Raw genomic sequence first — 22,911 nt, forward strand, 5'->3', positions numbered from 1 at the left:
ACAAGTTTTATTTTTTAAGTAAGCATGCAGCACAATAGCAAATACATTATCAGGTTATTACTTATAAGTAAAACCATTACGGTAAGATCGAATTGCGAGTATGGAATCAAAAAATATCTTATAAACTCAAAATATTTTCGAAGTAAAGTGGATTCGAAATTAAAACGTAACTCGAAAACTATAGAACTTTACACGTGTTCGTGTGACAATACAACTGTAGAAGTAACCAATAGTAATTGAAGCGATTGGTTGTTTAATTACATGATAATTCGGTTTATTGTTTTGCTTCATATTTGGTCTTAGAGAAGTGACACACTTAAGTACGTAATAATTCATAGTATACATGTTGTACAGTGGCACCAAAAATGTGTCTACGTAGTCTTGATATAAGGCGAAAATTAAAGAAAAGCTATATTTTACTGTTAGCCAAAAAATGCCTGAAAGTGTGACATCTATTGGCTTGCAAACAAGGTCTTTTTCACGTTGTCTTTTTTTTAATATTGGACAAACTTAAAATCTAATGAACGGATAATATATATTTGTACAACAGACAAAAGAGATTAGAAGAAAAATTCAAGGATATATTTTGTTTAAAATGCATATTTAACATGGTTCTAAAAATACCCCCTATAAAGAACATACACTTCAAAGTTAGTGCAAGTTATTCATAATAAAAAAAAATATGAATGTATTCGAACACTGATTCGTCGAGAGCACCTTTACTTTACTCACAAATAAATTATCATATGAATTTCATAACATAATGTAAATAATATCTTATCTAGTAATTGACACATAGTAACGCTTAAGCAGAAAGTTAAAATTCGTGTTATACATGTAATAGCATACAGCTTGCAGTGATCTAATGGCACAATCAACATACTCTTCCGAACCATGATCATTTTATAACATAGATAATTATCAGTTTACCGTAACAGCCATTTTCGAATGAAATCAACATCTACATTAGATTTTTGTACGGATAAAGACAATGAAGACCAAATATATATTCACGATATAAACTTAGAACCTCAATTTGAAAAAAAAAAATAAGCAAACAGATGCACGCACACAAGCACAAATCAGAATATCCCTCAAACTTGTTCTTATTGTACAGTACTGTTTAAAGACTGAATTAGTTGTACATTACCACAAGTAGAATGTATAGCTTTAACTTAAAATAATATATTCAACGTAACGTTAGATGCCAATATTACAAATAGATGGAATAAAGTCAAAGACGACTCGAATGCACGGAGAATATCAAAGTAATTACAGGAGTTTCTCCGGTTTCATTTTTGCTTAAATTCGTATCTGCATTGTTGGCTAATAGGATTTTAACAATATCCAGATGACCTTTATCACAAGCTATGAATAGTGGTGAGGACGAAGTGTCTTCTGTACATTTATTAACATCAGCTTTGTTGAGAACGATAATACGAACAATTTCTATATGTCCTTCTTCAAACGCTTTATATAAAGATGTTGCGCCAATGTCTTCTCTATCTTTATTAACATTAGCTTGACTTTCAATTAAAACATAACCACTTCTCCATGGCCATTTTTACATGCTATATACAAAGGCAATGTTTCTATATGTAATCTATCTTTATCAGGATCTGCATTTTTGTCCAGCAAAGTCTTCACTATAGCTGAGTGACCATACTGACAAGATATATACAACAGATTTACATTTTTCAATTATTTCAGATTTGTTTGAAAGTAAAGTCCTTACAATTTCCAAATGTTCATTTCTGCATGTTATAGACAGAATGGATGTTCCATTATCTGCTCTACAGTTATCGATGTTGGCTTTATTTTCAACAAGCAAATTTACTATATCTCGATGACCTTTTGGCACGCTATATACAAAGGAGTAACCCCTTTATCCGTTCTCTCTTTATTTATATCACCAAAGTTAGTTAATAATATCTTTATTATTTCTAAATGTCCATGCTGCGATGCTATATATAGAGGTGAGGCCCCAGTGTCTATTCTGCATTTATAGGTGTTTGCCTGGTTCTCGAGTAAAATTTTAACTATTTTAAAATGGCCATTTTCGCAAGCTTTATACAAAGGTGTTTTTTCCATTATTGTTTCCACCTAAATCAATGACAGCCTGCTTATCAAATAAGAGTTGTACTATTTCCTTGTGACCTGCTTGGCAAGCTTTATACAAGGGTTATTTTCCGGTGTCTGTTCTGGATTTGTTAATGTTAGCCTTGTTGTTAAGCAAAATTCTTACTATTTCAGTATAACCATGTGTACAGGCGAAGTTCCGTCTTCTTTGCAGCCATTTGCACTAACACTGTATTGCAAATATCATTTTAGCCATGATGTTTCACCTAATAAACAAGATTGAAGCCACGCGCTATCCCCATTTTCAGAATCAATAGTATTAGCTAATTTGGACTAGTTTAGAAATGTCTTGAAAAAAATCGTCACGGATTTTTTGTGTCTTCATATTAACATTATTGAACACATCTTACACGCGTCCATTCGACCAGTCATTGACTAGCCTTTTAACAGGTAGTTCGCGGTTTTTTTGACGGGACATTGATCAAAAATATGTTTTCTGTTGTGACATTTTCCATCTTTCCCTTATCAATGTGCTGCTTGCGTTTTATATTAAGCATGGCAAAATCTTAGTACCGAAATAATATGAAAGAAAGTCAAATATCTTATCATGGTATGTTTTATAGACACCTTCTTCTTTCTTCATGAAAAATTCCAAGCAAAACTTCTAACTCATTCCTTATTCTCATTCTTGATGTTCCTTTCTTTAATCAGCATGCCTCACATGTATTTTCAATAACAGTTCGTACTTCATTGTCTGTATCCTTTGTGAACCATTCCTCCTTCAGCTGATTGCTGAACATTACGCACAAAGCTAAAGCACAATACTTTCCGAAATGCTTCTCAATAAACATGTTTTCCAGTTTTTTCGAATACACTAAAAATGGATTATGAAAAAAAATCCTGTAAACTTGATGAAGATTTTTCTTTAATTAACTTACAAAATAATGGAAAGAAATCATACAAATGGGCATATTTAAAAGCGCCATGTGGAGTAGCTCCAACATTTAAAGATTCAATTGATTTTAGCTCTGTATCAGAAAGTTTAAAGCCATCAGAATTTAGATCACATTCTTAAGCAAACAACTGAAAGAATCGTCCTTATAAACCTGCAGTCTACATGCTACAGTTATTTTGACCCCACCAAAACTGTAATAGCTATTGATATTCTCTATAAATTCTTTCCATTTGTATATTTCGGTAATGTTAGCTGAGTATTTACCACAAAAATCATCAAGAATGAAAACAGTTTTCTAATTTGGATTGTAATAATGTTCAATATCAGTTGATGTCTTTACTGGAAGAACGTCAAACTTATCGTCTACCATCTATAGGGTCACATGCCTAATTATTGCCAATAATTGTCAAACAATTGTTTTCCTTGCACAGTTGTAGTATTCTGTGCACTGCTGTTGTTACGATAAACATTTTATCGTCGTCCCGCCATTTTTTTAGCTCTCGTTCAGTAATTCCTGTAATAAAGTATGAAAGATTACAGTGTTAAATCTCATTTTCGCAATATCTATAGGCAAATACATAAATATTTTATCTAATGAGACAAATACAAATACATGTCAGAAACCATTGTCAATTTGTTAAAACATATTCATTCATTAAACGATTATAACATTCAACAAAAGTCATTTAAATGACTTCGTCAACTTAATGTGACAATATATGTAACGCGCGCGACATATATGTTCTGTTTATCTAACAAATAATAACATATCAACAAAACAAGCGTTTCGCAATACAATATAGGTTATGTAAAAAATACAGTAATAGCGATAAAAAGTAGGGAAAAATACTAAACAAAAAACGAAGAACATTACAAAAATAAATAAAGAAGACCAACAAAAAAAAAAGGAAAGACACAGAATATATAAAAGTAGAATAAACGAAATGTTATGTAAACAGGGTTCAGTCTTACGTTTGTTCTGACAAAAAGGTCTTTACGAATAAAATATGAGCTAAGAATCAAAAAACGTTTGTATAATAATTCATCGTTTAGTAGAAATATTCTAAACACTTCAAATGCTTCCCCTAAGGTGGTTTATTATCATTATACAAAAAATATTTACACGGTTTTGTTAGTTTTAATGTCTAGCCTTTATGACATTTCAGACAACAATTCAATCAGTCATTGTTTCGCCCATAACTTGCTTTTAATATCTGTAATGCTTCTTAAATTACAAATGGGACAAAGTTAGTGCAGTGACACTTAAATGAAATTTGTCATGATATTAAATCGTCTGATTTATATGGTTGGTATCATTTGTTGTTTGAGTTGATAAAGGTTAAGTTATAATTGTTTGTTTGTGTACAGTATGAACGAGATTTTACACATTTTGTTTTTTCTTGCTAAAAAGCGTAGTTTGTTTGAAGGCACACGTTAATGAATGAAAGAAATTAAGTTTATACTTCTTTTGTTCCAAGATACAGTGTCTCTGACCTATTACTGGTAAATATTCATGCATATTGGACAATTCTTCGGTTCTTCGTGACTCTTGTTCGAAATCACCAAGGCGCTGTTTCAAGGAGTAATCAAGGGAACCAAGGTTATAGCGGGAATCAAAAGAATGCAATCCAGGGACAAAGACCAGACATGGAAAACAGGCATACACAACAAAGAACATAAAGTAAATAAAATCATACATACAAAGTAACAAAAGTAAATGAGCAACTCGGACTCCACTAAAAACTGGGAGCATGGAATAAATCAATTTTCATGGTGCTGATGGATACACCATAACGATCCACGAGTTCATGATGACGACCATAAAATCCTGTAGCAACATGACCCTGTTCCAGAAGCCTATTTGTTAGAGTTCAAGCGCGATACAAAAAGTCTGCGTAGTTTCGGCAAGCTCTGGCATAACGTATGAGTGGTGATATCAACACTCCATACGCAGGTGCTGAAGGGATGTTGCCACAGATGAAAGCAAAGTTGACAATTCTGAATGAAAAGTCATCACGTTTGTCATAAAGTTTGGTTAATAGTTTTCCTTTACCATCGATTTCTAAGTGTAGGTCAAGATATGAGGCTGACTTCACAGTGTCTGTAGTATCTTTTATCTTAAGTTCTTTTGGGTAGATGCGATGTATCAAATCCCCGAAATTAGGATTGTTTAAAGATAACACCTCATCTATATAGCGGAAACTGAGATTGAAGGATCTAGCCAAACAATATTCTTTCTTTCTGATCAGATCAGCCTCATACGAGTGAAGGGATAGGTCAGCTAGTAAAGGAGCACAATTTGTTCGCATTGGAATACCGACCATTTGTTGAATAACACGTCCACAACACTGGACAAATATGTTGTCCATTAAAAATTCCAGCATTTTGTAAACATCTTCCTCTGTATATTTGGAAGATGATTTGGAATTATTTCTTACAAAGTATGAGGAATTTCTACCAAGAACTATATATTTGTATCTAGGTGTACCATCTTTTTTGGAAAAACAACGATGAATAATGTTTTTAAGTCGGGATTTTAACTGAGTATTGGGAAAAGAAGTATACAGTATTGAAAAATCATAGGTTTTAATGCTATCATATTCAGATAATAGTCTTGAACCGATTGTCTCCAAAAGATCTTTTGAATTTTTCAGGATCCACATTGAATTAATACCATGTTTTTGCTACATCGGGGTCTTTGAAAACTGATGTAGCCTTTGCACTCATTGACCTACTTAAAACTTTCATTCGTTTCAAAATTAAAGACCTCACGGCCTTCAACCACTCTGACAGATGTCTTCTTGTTCTCGTTTTATCCATTTTCTTGCATAGTCCTCGACGGCATCCATAAGAACTTTAAAGTTATAATTCCAATTTATGGAGCGTGGTTCACGGTACTTGGGACCTTTAGAAAGGATTTTACACAGAGATTCGTTTTCGACAATGGTTGAATCTCCCGTAACGACGTGACCAGAAGGACAACATTTGAATGGTGAGGTTTTGCAAGAACAGTCAGGTGGTTTAGCCTTGAAGTCCTCAATCTTGAGGTTCTGCAATAGCCTTTTATAATTAAAAATTTTGGTTGCGATGGGTGAAGTATAATATACTTATTATATATAATATCTTCAAGTATTATATTTTGATTAGATCTATCCCATACCATGGTTTTAAGTTTGAAACATTCATCATATAATTAAACTCCACCGATTCTTCTTATTGCCTTAGGCAAGTAAACATTTATACAATGACAATACAAAGAATACACTATTTAGGTAGAAAAAAACGCATCAAAATTATGCTTTATCTAAATATAAACACAGCCAAACTTGTAGCGTGTTCTGAATTGAAATTCAATGCTATGTGTATAAGGGTGCCATATTTTATCGGAACATATCAAATGTAATATTATATATGTAAGTAAAGAATATAGTAACTATAAATCGATCTACATGTAATTGAACATTTCGGTTTCAGCTCATTTCAAACTGGGTTTAATGGGGATATATTCATGTTATATCGAAAACTTACGACGATAAGATCTTATGCGGAAATGGTACGGTGTATTTAAACCATATGATTGTTAATAGTATAGTATGATGAAGCAATTATATTGACAATAAAGATGGGGGAGCAAAAATAGAGGGCGCAATACCATGATATTCAAAGGACAAATTAAAAAAAAAACTGTTAGGAACCGAATAGATAAACGACATGAACCTTTCTCAAAGCCAGGTAAACTAAGATACAGTAAAAATGTTCCACTGGAATTTCAAATTTAACCATACTGCTTTCTGAAAATATTACGATGAAAAAGGAAGCATATTTTAAACAGATGGTAGTTCATTCCTATATTGAAATCTAATACTGTATGTTATGCTCATGACTTTAAAACTTTAGATGTTCTATCTACATACAATGTATCATTGTCCAAGCTACCTTTATAAGCCGTTGAGATTCAAAACTGTTGATGTTTACATAGAAAAGAAAACCAAATTCCGATGAGGTGCCAATGAAACTGGGGATATGAAAGAAGGTCAAACAAAGGAGATAAGCGTATTTAAAACATACAAATAAGAAAAACAAAATGTAAAATTACACACACAAATATGTGTAAACTGTATATAATGAACAGTTATAGGGGTCATGTCACTAGTATAGCATTGGCTTATTTATTTAAAAGGATTAACTCTACAAGTAAGGGTCACATGTCTTCAAACCGTTGGTTTTCTATTTTAGCTTCATATGTATATGCAATTTCATTTCGGTAAAATTTGATTCTACACAAATCAGCTCCAATAGAGATATCTTGGATTTCAGGCAGTCCATCGAGTACTATTATCGATGTTAGGTGTTTAAAAAGAGTCAGGGTAATATCAAATGTGTTTGAATCTGCTTTTCCTGTTAAAATTCAAACAAAACAAAAATCAGTAAGACTAACTTTTTACATAATACCGCTTCTAATTAAATGTGGCGTATCTATTTATAATTAAACATCGCAAGCTAGGGATATCGCTACTGTAACTGTTTGTAAGTACAATATAGATATTTGTCCTTAATTGTGCCCTACACTGTTTTAAATACCATCAGTTTCAACACGATTAGATAGCAAACAAATCGATCAAATACAGTTATTTATTGTATATGCTTCGCTGTTAAAATATCTTTATTTATTTGTAATGTGGTTAAAAATTAAAAGGTGAAATGCAATTCCCATAACAAATGCTATTGCTTTTAATAAACAATGTGTGCAAGGAAAAAAGTAAATGGACCACAGGACTAAAAAAACACTCGGAGTTTGGACTAGGTGCACCGATAGGGTAAGCATCCTCTGTTTTTTTTGGAAATACCCACCGAGTTGCACATTAAATGTCACGTATTGGGTAGTTGAGAAAGGAACAGAAAATTGTGATACTGTGAACAATGCTACAGATGCAAACGCCATAGCGACCCACGAACTAATGATGACGACCATTAAAATCAGTTATGATAGCTTTAATCTTGTAGCGACATTTGTATAAGAAGTCTAGCAGTGTACAAAAAAGTCTGCTTTTTTAAAGACAAGACGTCGTCTTTATAGCAAAAAACTGAGATTAAATGATAGCATGGGGTTAAGTGCGCTATCAAACCGGATAAACTCACCTTTCATTTTGAAATAACTGTACCAAATCAGGACTAGGGCGATGGTTTTCCAACTTTCCATATTTTTACCCTGATATTGCCATCTGTAATCTGTAATACGGACTTTCCTTTACACTATTTTGTTTTATTATTGCATACACTTGATCAGTTTTGTAATTTTGTTATTACCCTTCATTCTGATTATAACCTTGTATTCATGGTTTTCCGAATACCTTTCGAATTTTTCAGAATCAACATTTGACATTTGAAACGACTACGATACAAACTTGAACTAGGAAACAGTAATTTTCACTGACTCTGGTTGATGACGCGTTTTGTTTTCAACTCCATTAAAATACTACGATCCCGCTTCAGTGTTCTATCTAGACAAGATGGTGTGAAATCTCCATCAAATACAGTTCTGACGGCACGAGGGGATATTTTGGTAAGTAACATGGACATCCTGATAAAATTTTCCTCCTCTTCTGTAGCCATGGTGTCTTGTTTTTATCAGAAGTTGTTTGGGTTAAAAAAAACAAAAACAAAACAAAAACAAAAGCAAAAAAAAACAAAAACAAAAACAAAAACAAAAACAAAAACAAAACATAGTAATAACAAAGCTAAGGGAAAGGCAGAATGAATTAATCATTTTTTAAAAAGAAATTATTTTTGACATTGTGCTTTAAAATATCGACTTTTTGACCGTCGGCATTATGAACATTTAAGAGTTACCTAAATGTGTAGTGTCTTAACATTTTCGATGTCGTGTTTCGATTTTGTGCGTTATTGTTTAACAAGCATCCGGTTTCCTTCGCTTAGATCTCATATTTTTATTGCGTGTTTTTTTTTGTGTTTCTGTTATTTGAGTGTTTGTTTTTTTTATTTATATATCTTACAAAAAAAAAAAGATTATTTGTCAAGTAATAGCGAATCAATGTTTAGTATTTCGTATAGTTTGTTAATATTGAATTGACTGCTAAATGAAATTTAAAAAAAATGAATTATATGTTTGTCAGATATTAAAAAAGCTTTGATATTTTTTTTTAATGCTGTTACGTTTATTTTTTTAAAATTAATTGCAATTTAACTATATAAAGTGTAATTATATTAGGATATATGTATGTAATGTATCTTTCTTTGTACTATAAACTACACTGTGAAATATATCTAATACATACATGTTTATGTACGACACATATCGATTTGGAGAAACTTTACAATTTCATGGTCTGTGAACCATTATCTTTTTTGTTTAAACAACTAATTGGCAAACCAGGATTAAACCAAAATGGTTAAGGTTCTACATTATTAAAATCATCACTTCAGAAGTTTTATGGTTGTCATCATGAACTCGTGATTCGTTATGGTGTATCCATTTGCACCATGAGCACCACTTTGTTCATCAAGTCTTTGTTTTTCTTTCTTTCTCTTTGCCCGACGTGCAACACATGTGTTTGTTTCTAGAAAAGCAGAGGACGCTAACATTATCGGCGCACCTTGTCCACTAATTCTTAGGTGAGTCTGGTATGCGTATTTCCTTTTTGTTCTTTGTACGTGTTATTGTGTTTATGTCTTGTTCCTTGTTATTTGTGTTTATTTTCCCAGTCTAACATTTATCCATGGACTATATTCTTTTGATTTAAAAAAGAATATATTTCTAGAAAAGCAGAGGATGTTTACCCTACCGGTGCTCCCAGTTTGTTAGTGGAGTCCGAGTTGCTTAATTGCGTTAGTACTTTGTATGCATGATTGTAGTTTTATGTTTATTGATGTACTTTATGTTTTTTATTGTTATGTATGTTTGTTTTCCATGTTTGGTCTTTGTCCCTGGATTACATTCTGTTGATTACCGCCAAAATCACTTAGAGACATCAAAGGGCAACTAAGAGAACCGAGATTCGTAAAATTACTCTTGGACAGAGTAATCAAGGGAACCAAGGTTATAGCAGTAATCAAAAGAATGTAATCTAAGGACAAAGACCAAACATGGACAATAGACATTGACAACAAAAAACATAGAGTAACTAAAATCATACACATAAAGTAACAAAAGCAAATGAGCAACTCGGACTGAAAACTGGGAGCATGGACCAGGTTCACAGGTAGAGTAAGCGTCCTCCTCTAGAAACACCCGCCGAGTTGCTCATAAAAAAGTCTAGTCGGGGTAGACGAAAACTATGACAAGTTGAACAAATCAGTTTTCATGGTGCAGATGGATACACAGTGACTATCCACGAGTCATGATGACGGCCATAAAACTTTTGTAGTGATGACTACAGTGTTGTAGCAACATAACCCTGCTACAGAAGCCTATTGGTTAGAATTGTAGCGCGATACAAAAAGTCTGCGTAGTCTCGGCAAGCTCTGGCGTAACGTATGAGTTGTGATATGAACACTCCATACGCAGGTTCTGAAGGGATGTTGCCATAGATGAAAGGAAAGTTGACAATTTTGAATGAAAACTTATCACGTTTATCGTAAAGTTTGGTCAATAGTTTTCCTTTAACATCGATTTCGAAGTGTAGTTCAAGATATGAGACTGACTTTACATTGTCTGTAGTATCTTTTATTACAAGGTCTTTGGGGTAGATGCGATGTATCAAATCCCCAAAATTAGGATTGTTGAAATAATTGATAATTGATAATACGTCATCTATATAGCAGAAACTGAGATTTAAGGATCTAGCCAAACGATATTCTTTCTCTGGGATCAGATCCGCTATAAAGTCAACCTCATAAAAGTGAAGGAATGGGTTAGCATGTAGAGGAGCTCAATTTTTTCTCATTGGAATGACGACCGTTAGTTGCAAAAAGCATCCACTACACTGGACAAATATGTTGTAGATTCAAAATTCCAGCAGTTTCTTCATCTGTTTATTTGGAAGATGAAATGGAATTATTTCTTACAAAGTATGAGGAATCTCTACCAAGAACTATATATTTGTATCTAGGTGTCCCATCTTTTTTTGGAAAAAAAAACAACGATGCATAATGTTTTTAAGTCGGGATTTTAACTGGCTATGTTGAATAGAAGTATACAGTGTTGACAAATCATAGGTTGAAGTCTCTAAATGGCACATTTTTGGCGTGTTAGTATTTTCTCAGTTGACGCTACCTGATCTTAATACATTGTATCATAGAAAAACATCTTTGTTTCTTTTTCACCAAAAAAGAGACTACTTGAAATAATAAACCATAACAAAAATCTCGAAAATAGGCTTTTTCATTTCGATAACTTCAACACTGGCACTTAAATCAATACATATTGAATTAATTGTGTAAGACAAGGCACCGCTCTGCTGAAATTGTAAGAAAAAAAACTCAAATCAAATCAATAAGGCGAAAAATGTCATTGTACTTACTTCTTTTTAATTCGGAATATGATATTTATTCGAGTATTATACACATTGAAATGCGTTCACCGTACATGTGCATACACATCGGACTATAAAAGATCACGATATATAACTTAAATGGATATAGTAAATATATCAAGGAAACGACAACACTACCGGGATAAAAAATGTCGGCTCAAGGCCACTCAAGGCAACTTCAATTAGTGAGCAGGACACTCAAACCACAGGAGTGACTGCAACCGGCCTCAATAGATAATATACAGGTGCAGGTTCTAGAAACACGCCCCGTGTTGCTCATAAAAAGTCAAGTCCGGGGTTAAAAAAAACGAGGAAAGGAAAACCCGTTTATGGTGCAGAAGGATACAAATATACACCATAACGATCCACGAGTTCATGATGACGACCATAAAATTTCTGTAGTGATGACTTCAATCTTGTAGCAATATAACCCTGTTCCAGAAGCCTAATTGTTAGAGTTCAAGCGCGATACAAAAAGTCTACGCAGTTTTGGCAAGCTCTGGCATAACGCATGCTATGAACACAGATGAAAGGAAAGTTGACAAATCTGAATGAAAAGTCATTACATTTGTCGTAAAGTGTGGTCAACAGTTTTCTCTTACATCGATGTCTAAATGTAGGTCAAGAAATGAGGCCGAATTCACAGTGTCTGTAGTATCCTTTAAGTTCTTTTGGGTAGATGCAATGTATCAAATTCCCGAAATTAGGATTGTTTAGAGATAATACGTCATCTATATAGCGGAAACTGAGATTAAAGGATCTAGCCAAACGATATTCTTTCTTTCGGATCAGATCAGCTATAAAGTCAGCCTCATAAGAGTGACGGAATGGGTCAGCAAGTAAAGGAGCACAATTTGTTCCCAATGGAATGACGACCGTTTGTTGAAAAACGCGTCCACCACACTGGACAAATATGTTGTGGATTAAAAATTCCAGCTGTTTGTTAAACAAGATTCCAAAATTTCTTCTGTATATTTGGAATATTGTTTGGAATTATTTCTTACAAAGTATGAGGAATCTCTACCAAGAAATATATATTTGTATGTAGGTGTACTGTCTTTAAAAAAAAACAAAAAAAAAAAACAACGATCTATAATGTCTTTAAGTCGGCATTTTAACTGAGTATGGGGAATAGAAGTATACGGTGTTGAACAATCGTAGGTTTTAATATTGTCTCCAAAAGATCTTCAGAATTTTTCAGGATCCATATTGAATTACTACCACTACGGGAGTAACATGCGTTTGGTAGGACTGCAGACCTTCTTTGACAGTTGTGAGTTTTACATTTTGCAGATTTAGCTATGAAGCTTTGTTTGTATAGATTCTTGTGGAGGATAGGAATCTAGTACATAGACTGTAAATCAGAATCATCGTCCTTGGTATAAAGACCGAAAGAATATAGCACAGATTTATGGATTTTCACAATCTTTTCTTTGGGGAGTGTGGTAGCAGTATAGGTCTTATCACTGCTGTTATTTTCTACTTCTACCTTACGGCCTTTAACCACTCTGACAGAGAATCAATGTCTTCTTTTTCTCGTTTTATCCATTTCTTGTATAGTCCTCCATAAGAACTTTAAAGTTATTATTTCAATTTATGGAGCGTGGTTCAAGGTACTTAGGACCTTTAGAAAAGATATTACGCAGAGATTCGTTTTCGATGATGGTTAAATCTCCCGTAACGACGTGAACAGAACCATATTTGAATGGAGAGTTTTTGCAACAACAGTCAGGTGGTTTAGCCTTGAAGTCCTCAATCTCAAAGTTCTGCAATAGCCTTTTATTATTGATTTTTTTGGATGCAATGGGTGAACTATAGGAATATGAAATAATTGGTATGGATTTGTCTTTGAAATATGGGGAAATGTTGTTGGTAACGTTTTTGTGATGGAGGATGTTAGCCAAATTAATTGTATATACATCTTTATTGACAAACGGTAGTGGAAGAAATGATCGTTTTTCTTCATCTTGACTTTTCACACAAACTGGTTCAAAGAGTTTGTAGAAAAAGTATCCAAAATGATGGCAACAAGTCATGTATAATGATGAGGTGGGGTCAGAAATACTTGTTTTGTAAATGGAGTGTAGTAGAGTGAGAGGTATAGAATAAAGTTCGATCCTAATTTGATGAAGTCCAAGAGGTTTTTGTATGAAAGGAAGCAGACCATTTATGGAGACATCCTGTAACTTAGGTGACGTAAAGTGGCGATGGCCATGACTTCTTTCCCGTCTTGGATTTTTATCAAATACATTCATCCCATTTATGCTATTGTTCTATTTGCTTGAAAGGCTTACTATACTTTTAATGTTGTCATTGCACCCGTAAGGTATTGCAGTGCCTAGTCTGCGTATCCCATATTCCTCTCTTTCCCTAGGACAGTTTTTACTTAGAACGGGATTGTTCGTAATGTAACATGGCAATTTTTTTTTCTAAAATACGAACTTTCATAGAGTTGACTGAATGATCTTGTTGATTGAAATGTGGATATATTGTTGGGAATTTTGCGTAAATTGTCGAACGATGACCGCACATTTTTTTGTTTAATCGTTCTTGTGTTTCTCCGCATACTAAACCACATAAGTTGCATTTTTAATTTGATATATTAAGTTTGTTGATTTGTAAATTAAGTCATTGTAATTTCTTGCATGGAATGTTTGTTAGGGAACTGTCGAAGTAAGAGTCGGTTATAAGAATGTTTCATGTTTTGCAACTTTTATGCAATTGATATGAAAAATATAAATGTTTTACGAGCCTATGATATCAAACATATTTGATGAAGAAATGTCCATCTTTTATATAGCTTTTTCTTGTGAAAATCCGAAACACTGTTAAACTACGGGCAATTCAAACTAATTGTGATATGTAAACACCATATAACATTGAAAATAAGACGTCACCATCATTAAACGGGAGTTAACAACAGAGAATAAACAACGTTACATTGTTTGAATATGTTTGCATTGAGTTGTAAATTTTCCAACATTCATAGGAATTCCATAAATACTAAGATAAAAAAACGGACACTTTTATAAATATTTGCTTTGTTTAATTAAAGTTCTGCAGATATTTTTAGTATAGATATTGAAGTCGTCGTTGTTTAGAGCAAAAAAATAAAATTCGTCCAAATATCTGAATGTGTTACATGTATAAAATTGTTCTACCATATGTTGTTTGGAAGGTCTTCGTCCATTTTAGCAATAAACTGTGAATGGTTTACTTATTAGTACAGAAATAAATCAATCCGCAACAAATAGTGCACAATGATTTTAGAACTATCAATTTTGCGAAGGAAAGTTTTGGTCGTTCCTTCCGCGGGACTCGAACTCGTATTGCTATGACATATATGACCTGTACAAGTCCAGCGCCATGGACCACTCGGCCGGGACTCCTTTTTGTTGGATAATTCTAGGGTTGTAACTTAGTACATGATGTATGATAGTACGAGACAACTCATCTAGGTGTTGTTATGTAAGATAGAGGATGAAATTAACGAAACATGTCACAACAAATCATATGAACAATCGTCCGAGTTATCTTAATTTTCAAATAGAAAGTTAAGATTATTATTTACATTTTCGATTAGAAATTATGAACCACAAATAGATATACCAAAGAACTGGGGTTCCAATTTTATTTGATTATGTACATGCATACGAGAATGGATGAGCATTATGAATTAAAAAAAAATGCATAGAGTACACATCTACTTGACGCAGTCACTACATATTTATAAGAATAGAGCAATACTTTGTATCATTTTAGAGGGATCCTTACTGAATCATACGGGGGGGGATTAATAAGTCAAACATACATTAAAACTTTCTAAAACCGCTCATAGACCTGTAAATCACTTATGATTTGAAACATTGGACCTTCGTCGATATCAGGTCAATAACAGTTCCAATTTAAAAGTATGTACTGAAGTTAATTAAGTATTTCGTAGATAAATAAGTAAGGTAGTATCAAACCCAACCGTTCATTTATGTCATCAATAGATTTGTTTTAATCTTACCAAAATATTATTACATAAGCTATGATAGTCAGTCAGAAAGTAATTAAATAATACCGATACACACAAACACACACATATATATATATATATATATATAGTTCGCGGGACTCGAACTCGTATCGCTGTGACATCTATGGCAACACCGACTGCACAAATTCCAGCGCCCTAAACCACTCGGCCAGCTAGGCTTACTACCTTAGCAGGTGAGTATCTGTGACGTTAACAATTTTATTGACAATTAACGAAGGTCTTGAACATTGTGTTATAGACACATGTTGTGTATTGATCTTGAACACTGAACTATAAAACAAAAAATATTTACAAACACTGTAATAAAAACTACAAAATAGAAAAAAAATAATGTTTTTTGTTCATTCCGTGTGGGTGTAAAACGATGAAGATTTTCGTTTTGTTGAAATCATCGAGGCAGTGGTTTGGTAATCTGAAGTGTTGACTTACTGGGAGTAAAGGCTGCTTTTGTTAGGTCGCTCCTTTGTCCGTTCAAGCGCTTGGGAAAAGGCTGTTTAGATTCACCAACATATTGGACAGTGGAGCAAATATATTACATTAGCACTCTTGCAGTGCACGTTACAAAATATTTTGTGGCGTTTCCCTGTGACTGTGCTGGTGAATGATGACGAGTGATGCATTTGGTTGCAACATTTGCACCTTTTGTTACCACAGGAGCGACTTTCGCTTGGAGTCAAGTTTGGCTTAGATATTTTAGTGACGATACAGCACAAACAAAACATTATATAAGTCTTAAGGATTGTACGCTCCTACAGTCAAGTCTTTCCAAGTCAACCAAATCTGCACACAGACATAGTTGGAAATTATCAATTGAATTTTGTAATTTAAAAACAAATGATTTTGTCATTACCTTTACCTTCTGTGGAAATTTGAAATTTCATTTGTCATTTATTTGCCAAGTCCTTTAGTCCTTCTACTATTACATCACACATATCAGTTCTAAGTTATATCCATAATATTTTGGAAATGGAGGACAAATCCAACTCATTTATTGTCGGAAAAATGCTTAAAGGTTGTGATAATGCCCAGGGTTCCAGGTGTGACTCTCGCTCACCAACCATTTTACCCCAAATTTTGTCTAAGATGAAGTATGTATCAGTGACTATGCCATAAGATAACTCCTCAAAGCAGTTTTTTTTTCTGTTATCATTTTATGCTTTCTTGTGTTTGGGAGAGATTTTTTTAAGGTCAAAGGAGGACTCAACTAGAATAATATAAATCGGTGATTTTTAGCCACATTGACGCTTCATTTTAAGAACATAAAATCACACCAAACTGTCTCAATATCTCCTGCAGCTAATTTGTCTGACCCAGCTTTCTGCCCTGTCAGAGCTTTGTTTTTATACTTACACCATTTGGTCACTCTGATGGTCCTCACGTTCAGTTTTCTAACTATAAACCTGTAACCCAACATTTTGTTACTACACAAATGGCCGAGATTTTACAATTTATTGGTATAGACAACAGTTTCTAAAAAGGCCACAGTTGTTGCATCGATGCAGCTGCCTATTTTGCCAACCTAGGTTACTCAGAAGTTTACGTTAAGAAGCTTGGCCGATGGAACTCAAATACAGTAGAAAGATATATCAGAATTGATCCCTAATCAAATATGAATAATGTTTAGAAATCTACAAAATATAGGTGCTAACTGACCAAATCATAAAGACAAACTGAATATTCAATATCTGTTGTTACGTGGACATGAAACAGTTTAAAATGTCGGCAAATTCTTCAAAAATAAAAAGGTCTAGATGTTAGGTTCTTTTTGTGCGAAAAAAACCTGTATACATGTCGGTGTTTTGTAAAAGATACAAAATGTTTGGTCCCCTAAACTTCAAACAAATATACTGAAGGAACACATAAAGAATTAAGAAATTCAAATCCACTCCGGAAAGCCATTTAGACAACCAGAGCAGACTTCAGATAAAAACATTATACAACAAAATGTCATAAAATAACGATTAAATCTCGAAAAATAAAGGTGTAGGAGCATTAGGTTATAAATATTGTCCTCTGTTGTAATAACTTGAAATTGTTCATATCATAGTAAAATATATAAATATTGAGGAAAATAATGTTTTCTGGAATTATTTTATTGCAATGGCGTCATAATGGTGACATAAATTATACGCCATTTAACCAAACAATTGCTTAAGAAAACTATGTCCACGCCAAGGAAACAACTTTATATTTTGACATATGATAATCTATGTAATAATAAATGTATTCACTAAATATGAAGACGTTTCTTTGGTGTGAACACCATTTTCTTGACAAACATATTACCAAGCACTTACCAAAAAGTACAAAGTTGATAGAATTATGAATTTTGGTCAACTTCAAACAATTTGTCTGCCCTTTTAATGCAAGAATTATCCGGTCTTTACGTTTTCACATTTGTGATGGATTCATGTCTCCAAATTCAAAATAAAATCTTTCAACACTTCATGATTAATTATCAATTGTAAATTAGGCCAATGAGACCAATTATCGACCCTTCTCATATCGCACGCAGGGTTTGTCTGCACAAAGACGAATATAAATACTTGAAACTATTGGTGTAAATATCAGTGACTTGTAAGTAGACCAGGATATTGTTAGGGAAGAAACTCAACTAAAAATACTAATATTTTATTAACAATAGAAGTCCTTGTTATCCAATGACTTGTCCTCCACTTGACCTTTAAAAGATTACAAACAATAGATGTTACTTGACACGTCCAACTAAAACAAGTGTATATACAATAATGTGAACATAATTAGTTTTTATTCCTTTCTTCGGTTTTATTGTCAATGCAAGACAAATCATGACAACAATGGCACCTTACTTTGTCTATATATATCTTTTATGTATGCCATTCAATTCAACAAGAGTCATTTTATGACCTTTTTCAATGCTGCTTATCAGACATGGCTTCAAATATTAACATCCTTGCTGAAATGGAAGGAGCGAATTGTGTACAAAAAATGGGCAACTCTAACTTCTCACATATCATTTCAAATGTAAGAGGACCTGAACATCCAATAACTACCGTCTTTATGCAAAATGCCTTTGGTTGTATAATGGTGAACTATCCGTAATGAAGCTTATTTTTTTTTAATGTTATTTTTTATCTTAGCAACCACTTACTCTGTAACATTCTCTAATTCACATACAAAGAATAACCTGTCAGTACAACTACCATCTGCCCACTTCCCATGTGCATCATTCCAAAGCAAAACACAATTAGACCCGGTATGACCATCTGGTTGACCTGGTTGAAAGTCGCTCACCCTTATTGGAAGCAGTGTTGAAGAATATATCCATCTGTTTTCTTCAACAATATCGGAAATTCCTATCCAATAATGTCCATCTGTATGGAAAATATGTACAAGAATTTCAAAAGATTCGTAAACAATTATGATAGTTTTTTTTTTTTGGTATTAAAGTATTGTCATTTGAAAAGAGTTATAAAAACATACATATAAAAATGAATGATACATGTCATCAGAATGTATGTTTTTTTTCTGTTTTTTTTTTAATTCAATAGAGCAATCATTTATATTTACTGTTATAAAAAAGGAAAATATACATCGACATTAAGCGGTTACTATTTAGGATATTTACGCTGGTTTTGCATATGGCTGGTCAGAAAGGATGATTCCTCATTTGTCATAGGTTCAGCCAATTTTCCATGAAAACCTGTACAAATTCCCTAAAAGAGTAATCAAGAAAACCAAGGTTATGGAGGAAATCAAAAGACTGTAATGCATGGACAAAGACTAGACAAAAAAGAACATAAAGTAACTAAAATCATACACACAAAGTAACAAAAGCAAATGAGCAACTCGGACTCCACTAAAAACTGGGAGCATTGACCAGGTGCACCTGTAGGGTAAGCATCCTCCTCTTTTCTAGAAACACCCGCGGGTGTTCCTAGAAAAGCAGAGGACGCTTACTGAAACATGTATTTTAGGATTGGACCCACAGGTACATGTTGACGAAATACATGAAATTATATCTGAGTATGTGGATAGTTATTTAACTTATTTTGTCATCATCTCATTCGTACAAACTTATATTTGAGTACCATTTGTCAAATGAAATTCAACATTTATCAAAAACTAATTATACAATTAAGAATTAGTACCTGAGCTTCACCCCATGATGCCACTGTGTGACTGAACATGTAACACTTGTTATTAAGTCGAAGCCAGCCTAGTTCACAACCTTCCTTGGGGAAAAGAAATTCCTTCTTGTAAAAATTAAGAAATAACATTCACAAAAATCAAAACAAATATTGAACGCCTAATTTATTCAAACTTATATATCATTGTGAAACATTGCTGTCACAATTAAAGACGTGTAATGTTTAGGCTTTACATTTGCAATTAATACTTAATCTGAAGTTTTTCGTTATTCAATGTATACACAACAAATAACATTTTAAACATTTTTATTACTCTTCTTACTAATACTATTACAAAATTGCCTGTATTTAAATACTTCTTTGTCTAAGAATGAGGCAAAATATGCATCAGGTGTGCCACATATTTAACAAAAACAAAAACAAAATAAAAAAAAACAAAAACAAAAACAAAAACAAAACAAAACAAAAAAGAGAACAAAAAAAAAACAAAAAACAAAACAAAACAAAAATCACCTGATACCTCCAGAAATAACCATTCAAATGTGTGTAAGAGTATACAAAGAAAACACGACATCAACGGAAATTAGTCCGGGGACAAAGACCTGACATGGAAAACAGACACACACAAACAATGTGTATAAATAACCAAAATAATACATGCAAAGTAACAACAGCAAAAAAACAATTTTTAAATGATATTTATACAGTAGTTTTATGGAGAAAACTTCCCATTCTATGGTACAATGTACATAGGGTGATGGGGGATGGGCATATTGTATTGAGGGATTTGGGATTTTGAGAAAATTGGGGATACATTGTATTAGTTTTAAAAGTACTAACTGACTTGAAAAGAAATTAAATTAAAAGTAAAATTACAGTTTAAATGTTGACCAATTTATAAATATAAACTTTACTTTGATAATGTAAATATTTGATAAGAAATGTGTCATGGGGATTCAATTGGGGATGGAGATTTTTCTTTGGGGAATAGGGAATTCTTAACGGGGAATGGGGATGGGAACAATGGGGAATGGGGGATGGCATATCGTTACAGGAGAAGTTCATACCAACCAAGAGCTGTAGGTAAAATTTAGTTAAACTACACTATTGAAAAGTGGCAGGAAAACTTTACCACACTTTTTCCTTATAACAGCAGTAAAATAAAATATATACGCCATAGATACGTCAGGGTAAATTTAAATATCTTTCCAATTGTTTTCTAGACGTATTTAATATGTATGAGGCAAAGAAGACTAAATTGAGAATTATGATGTGCCACTAATTGCCTGATACACAGAGTGGTACTTAATTACAGTTTTAAAATGAATGGTCAATGTCTACTTATTTATTCTATAACTATTTCAAATCCTAAACTATAAGCATTATTTTCTACAAGTCGACTTCTTCCATAAATTTAGCTGCTGTTAAAGTAATGTCTTAGAGGTTCAAAATAAAGTATATTATACGTACATGTACACACATGGAGAAGTGAAAAGGACAAGACACATAATAAATACAGCACCATGTTGATTGTGTGTGGAACTCTTCTTCTTATCATTCAATATGTGTTCAAGTAAACTAAAACTTTTACGGGGTCAAGATATAACCATACGATTAATATCGTGTGTATTTATCATTCCTCTTAAATATTGCCATGTCCTATCATCTAATCTAAGAGTTTACAAGAAAATCACAATTTCAACGGTTTTCAATAAATTAAGTTATATGATAATGACTGTACGGATAAAATATTCCTTTCCTCTTTTGTGAACCCCGGTCTTGTCTTTTATGAGGAACTCAGAAGGTGTTTCTGAAAAAGCAGAGCACGCTTACCCTACGCATCTGGTCCATTCTCCAAGTTTTTAAAGTCCACATTACTCAGTTACTATTGTTACGTATTATTTTGTTTATTTCTTCTTCTTTGATGTGTGCGTCTGTTTTCCATGTCTAGTCTTTGTCCCTGAATTGCATTCTTGAGATAACCGTTAGAATATTTATCCCATGGATATCCATAACAACGAGCAAAACTTGACAAATTAACAGGTACAAAGAAACAAATGTATATGAGCAAAAATGACAAGAATGGCGTTTGAGAATACAAACCCAATTATTGACTTATTTCACCCTTTAAAACACCCCATTTGTATGGAGATAGTTTTTTGTCTTTTGAGTTTCTTGTGTTGTTTAATTCGTATTTATAAATTTATCCATAAGTATTGTTATGTTGTCTTTTCGAAGGATACCCATTATTAAAACCAAGAATCTTAAAAACAACAACAAAAAGAAAGAGTACTGTTCTGTTTGTTTTTTAAGCCGATATGTTATACTGATTAAACCAATCACAAAATCAAAATATCTGAGGCAAAACATATACTACCTATAAAGTATCCTGAACATGTTTATATATGTATATTTGTTTCCCTAAAGATAGATGGAACATCTAAATACTACCAAGTATTACTTGGCTGAAAAGCACTATACTGTGTGAGAAAACATGACCGTAAGAGCGTAAGATAATTTTAAAGTCCAAAGTACCGTGAACCACACTCCATAAATCGGAATAATAACTTTACAATCGTATAGATGCTGTGGATTACTATGCAAGAAAGTGAATAAAAACAAAAACAAGAAGATCATTATTCAGTGTCACTGTGGGATCTTTAGTTTTGAAACGTATGTGATTTTAAAGTAGGTCTAAAGGTATCAATGCTACATTAGTCGACATTAGTCAACACGGAATAAAACCGTTTCTTTTTCCTTTTTAAATCAACATATGGTGCTATGATATTATTGTATTATATTAAAAAAAATATTTTATAGATATTATTATATTATTATATAAATTACTTTTTCCGATAAAAATATATATTTCAGTGCCTTATTTTCATGCGCACGCCTTGTTGTAAAAGCAATGTAAATACATTTGATAAACGTAAAATTCTTTATTTAATTCGAACGTAATGAACAAAACAAAAAGAGGACACGCTTTGTTAATTGCATTTCGTACATTGTTCTATTTTTTACTAAATTTTATATTTATATTGTATAAAAGTAATCAAGGACCAAAACTATAGCGGTTATCAAAAGAATGTAATTCAGGGACAAAGACCAGACATGGAAAACAGACACACACAACAAAGAACATAAAGTATTTAAAATCATACACACAAAGCAACAAAAGCAAATGAGCAACTCGGACTCCACTAAAAACTG

The 22,911-nt window shown here is 32.9% G+C and overlaps 1 protein-coding gene and 2 pseudogenes across 2 annotated transcripts; 1 reads left to right on the forward strand and 2 right to left on the reverse strand.

Annotated features, from left to right (window-relative positions):
- Positions 1 to 2,088: 2,088 nt before the first annotated feature.
- Positions 2,089 to 8,647, reverse strand: LOC148600695 (uncharacterized; annotated as a pseudogene).
- Positions 8,648 to 16,182: 7,535 nt separating this feature from the next.
- Positions 16,183 to 17,189, forward strand: LOC148600696 (uncharacterized; annotated as a pseudogene).
- Positions 17,190 to 18,183: 994 nt separating this feature from the next.
- LOC148600697 (perlucin-like protein) lies at positions 18,184 to 21,289 on the reverse strand. 2 transcript variants are annotated; one of them, XM_088555463.1, is made up of 5 exons: positions 21,169 to 21,289; positions 19,699 to 19,778; positions 19,176 to 19,263; positions 18,699 to 18,921; positions 18,184 to 18,249 (listed from the first exon to the last, which is right to left on the reverse strand). In XM_088555463.1, exons 1-5 carry the CDS (start codon positions 21,254 to 21,256, stop codon positions 18,222 to 18,224), a joined length of 507 nt encoding a protein of 168 aa, XP_088411589.1. In that variant the 5' UTR covers positions 21,257 to 21,289; the 3' UTR covers positions 18,184 to 18,221. The 2 variants fall into 2 exon arrangements, with proteins under 2 accessions (XP_088411589.1, XP_088411590.1); XM_088555464.1 differs by having other exon boundaries at positions 19,699 to 19,803; positions 21,169 to 21,250.
- Positions 21,290 to 22,911: the final 1,622 nt, after the last annotated feature.

Source organism: Perna viridis, chromosome 12 (assembly GCF_037379345.1).
Source record: "Perna viridis isolate PV_CMFRI_1.1 ecotype Kerala chromosome 12, ASM3737934v1, whole genome shotgun sequence".
Lineage (NCBI taxonomy): Eukaryota > Metazoa > Mollusca > Bivalvia > Mytilida > Mytilidae > Perna > Perna viridis.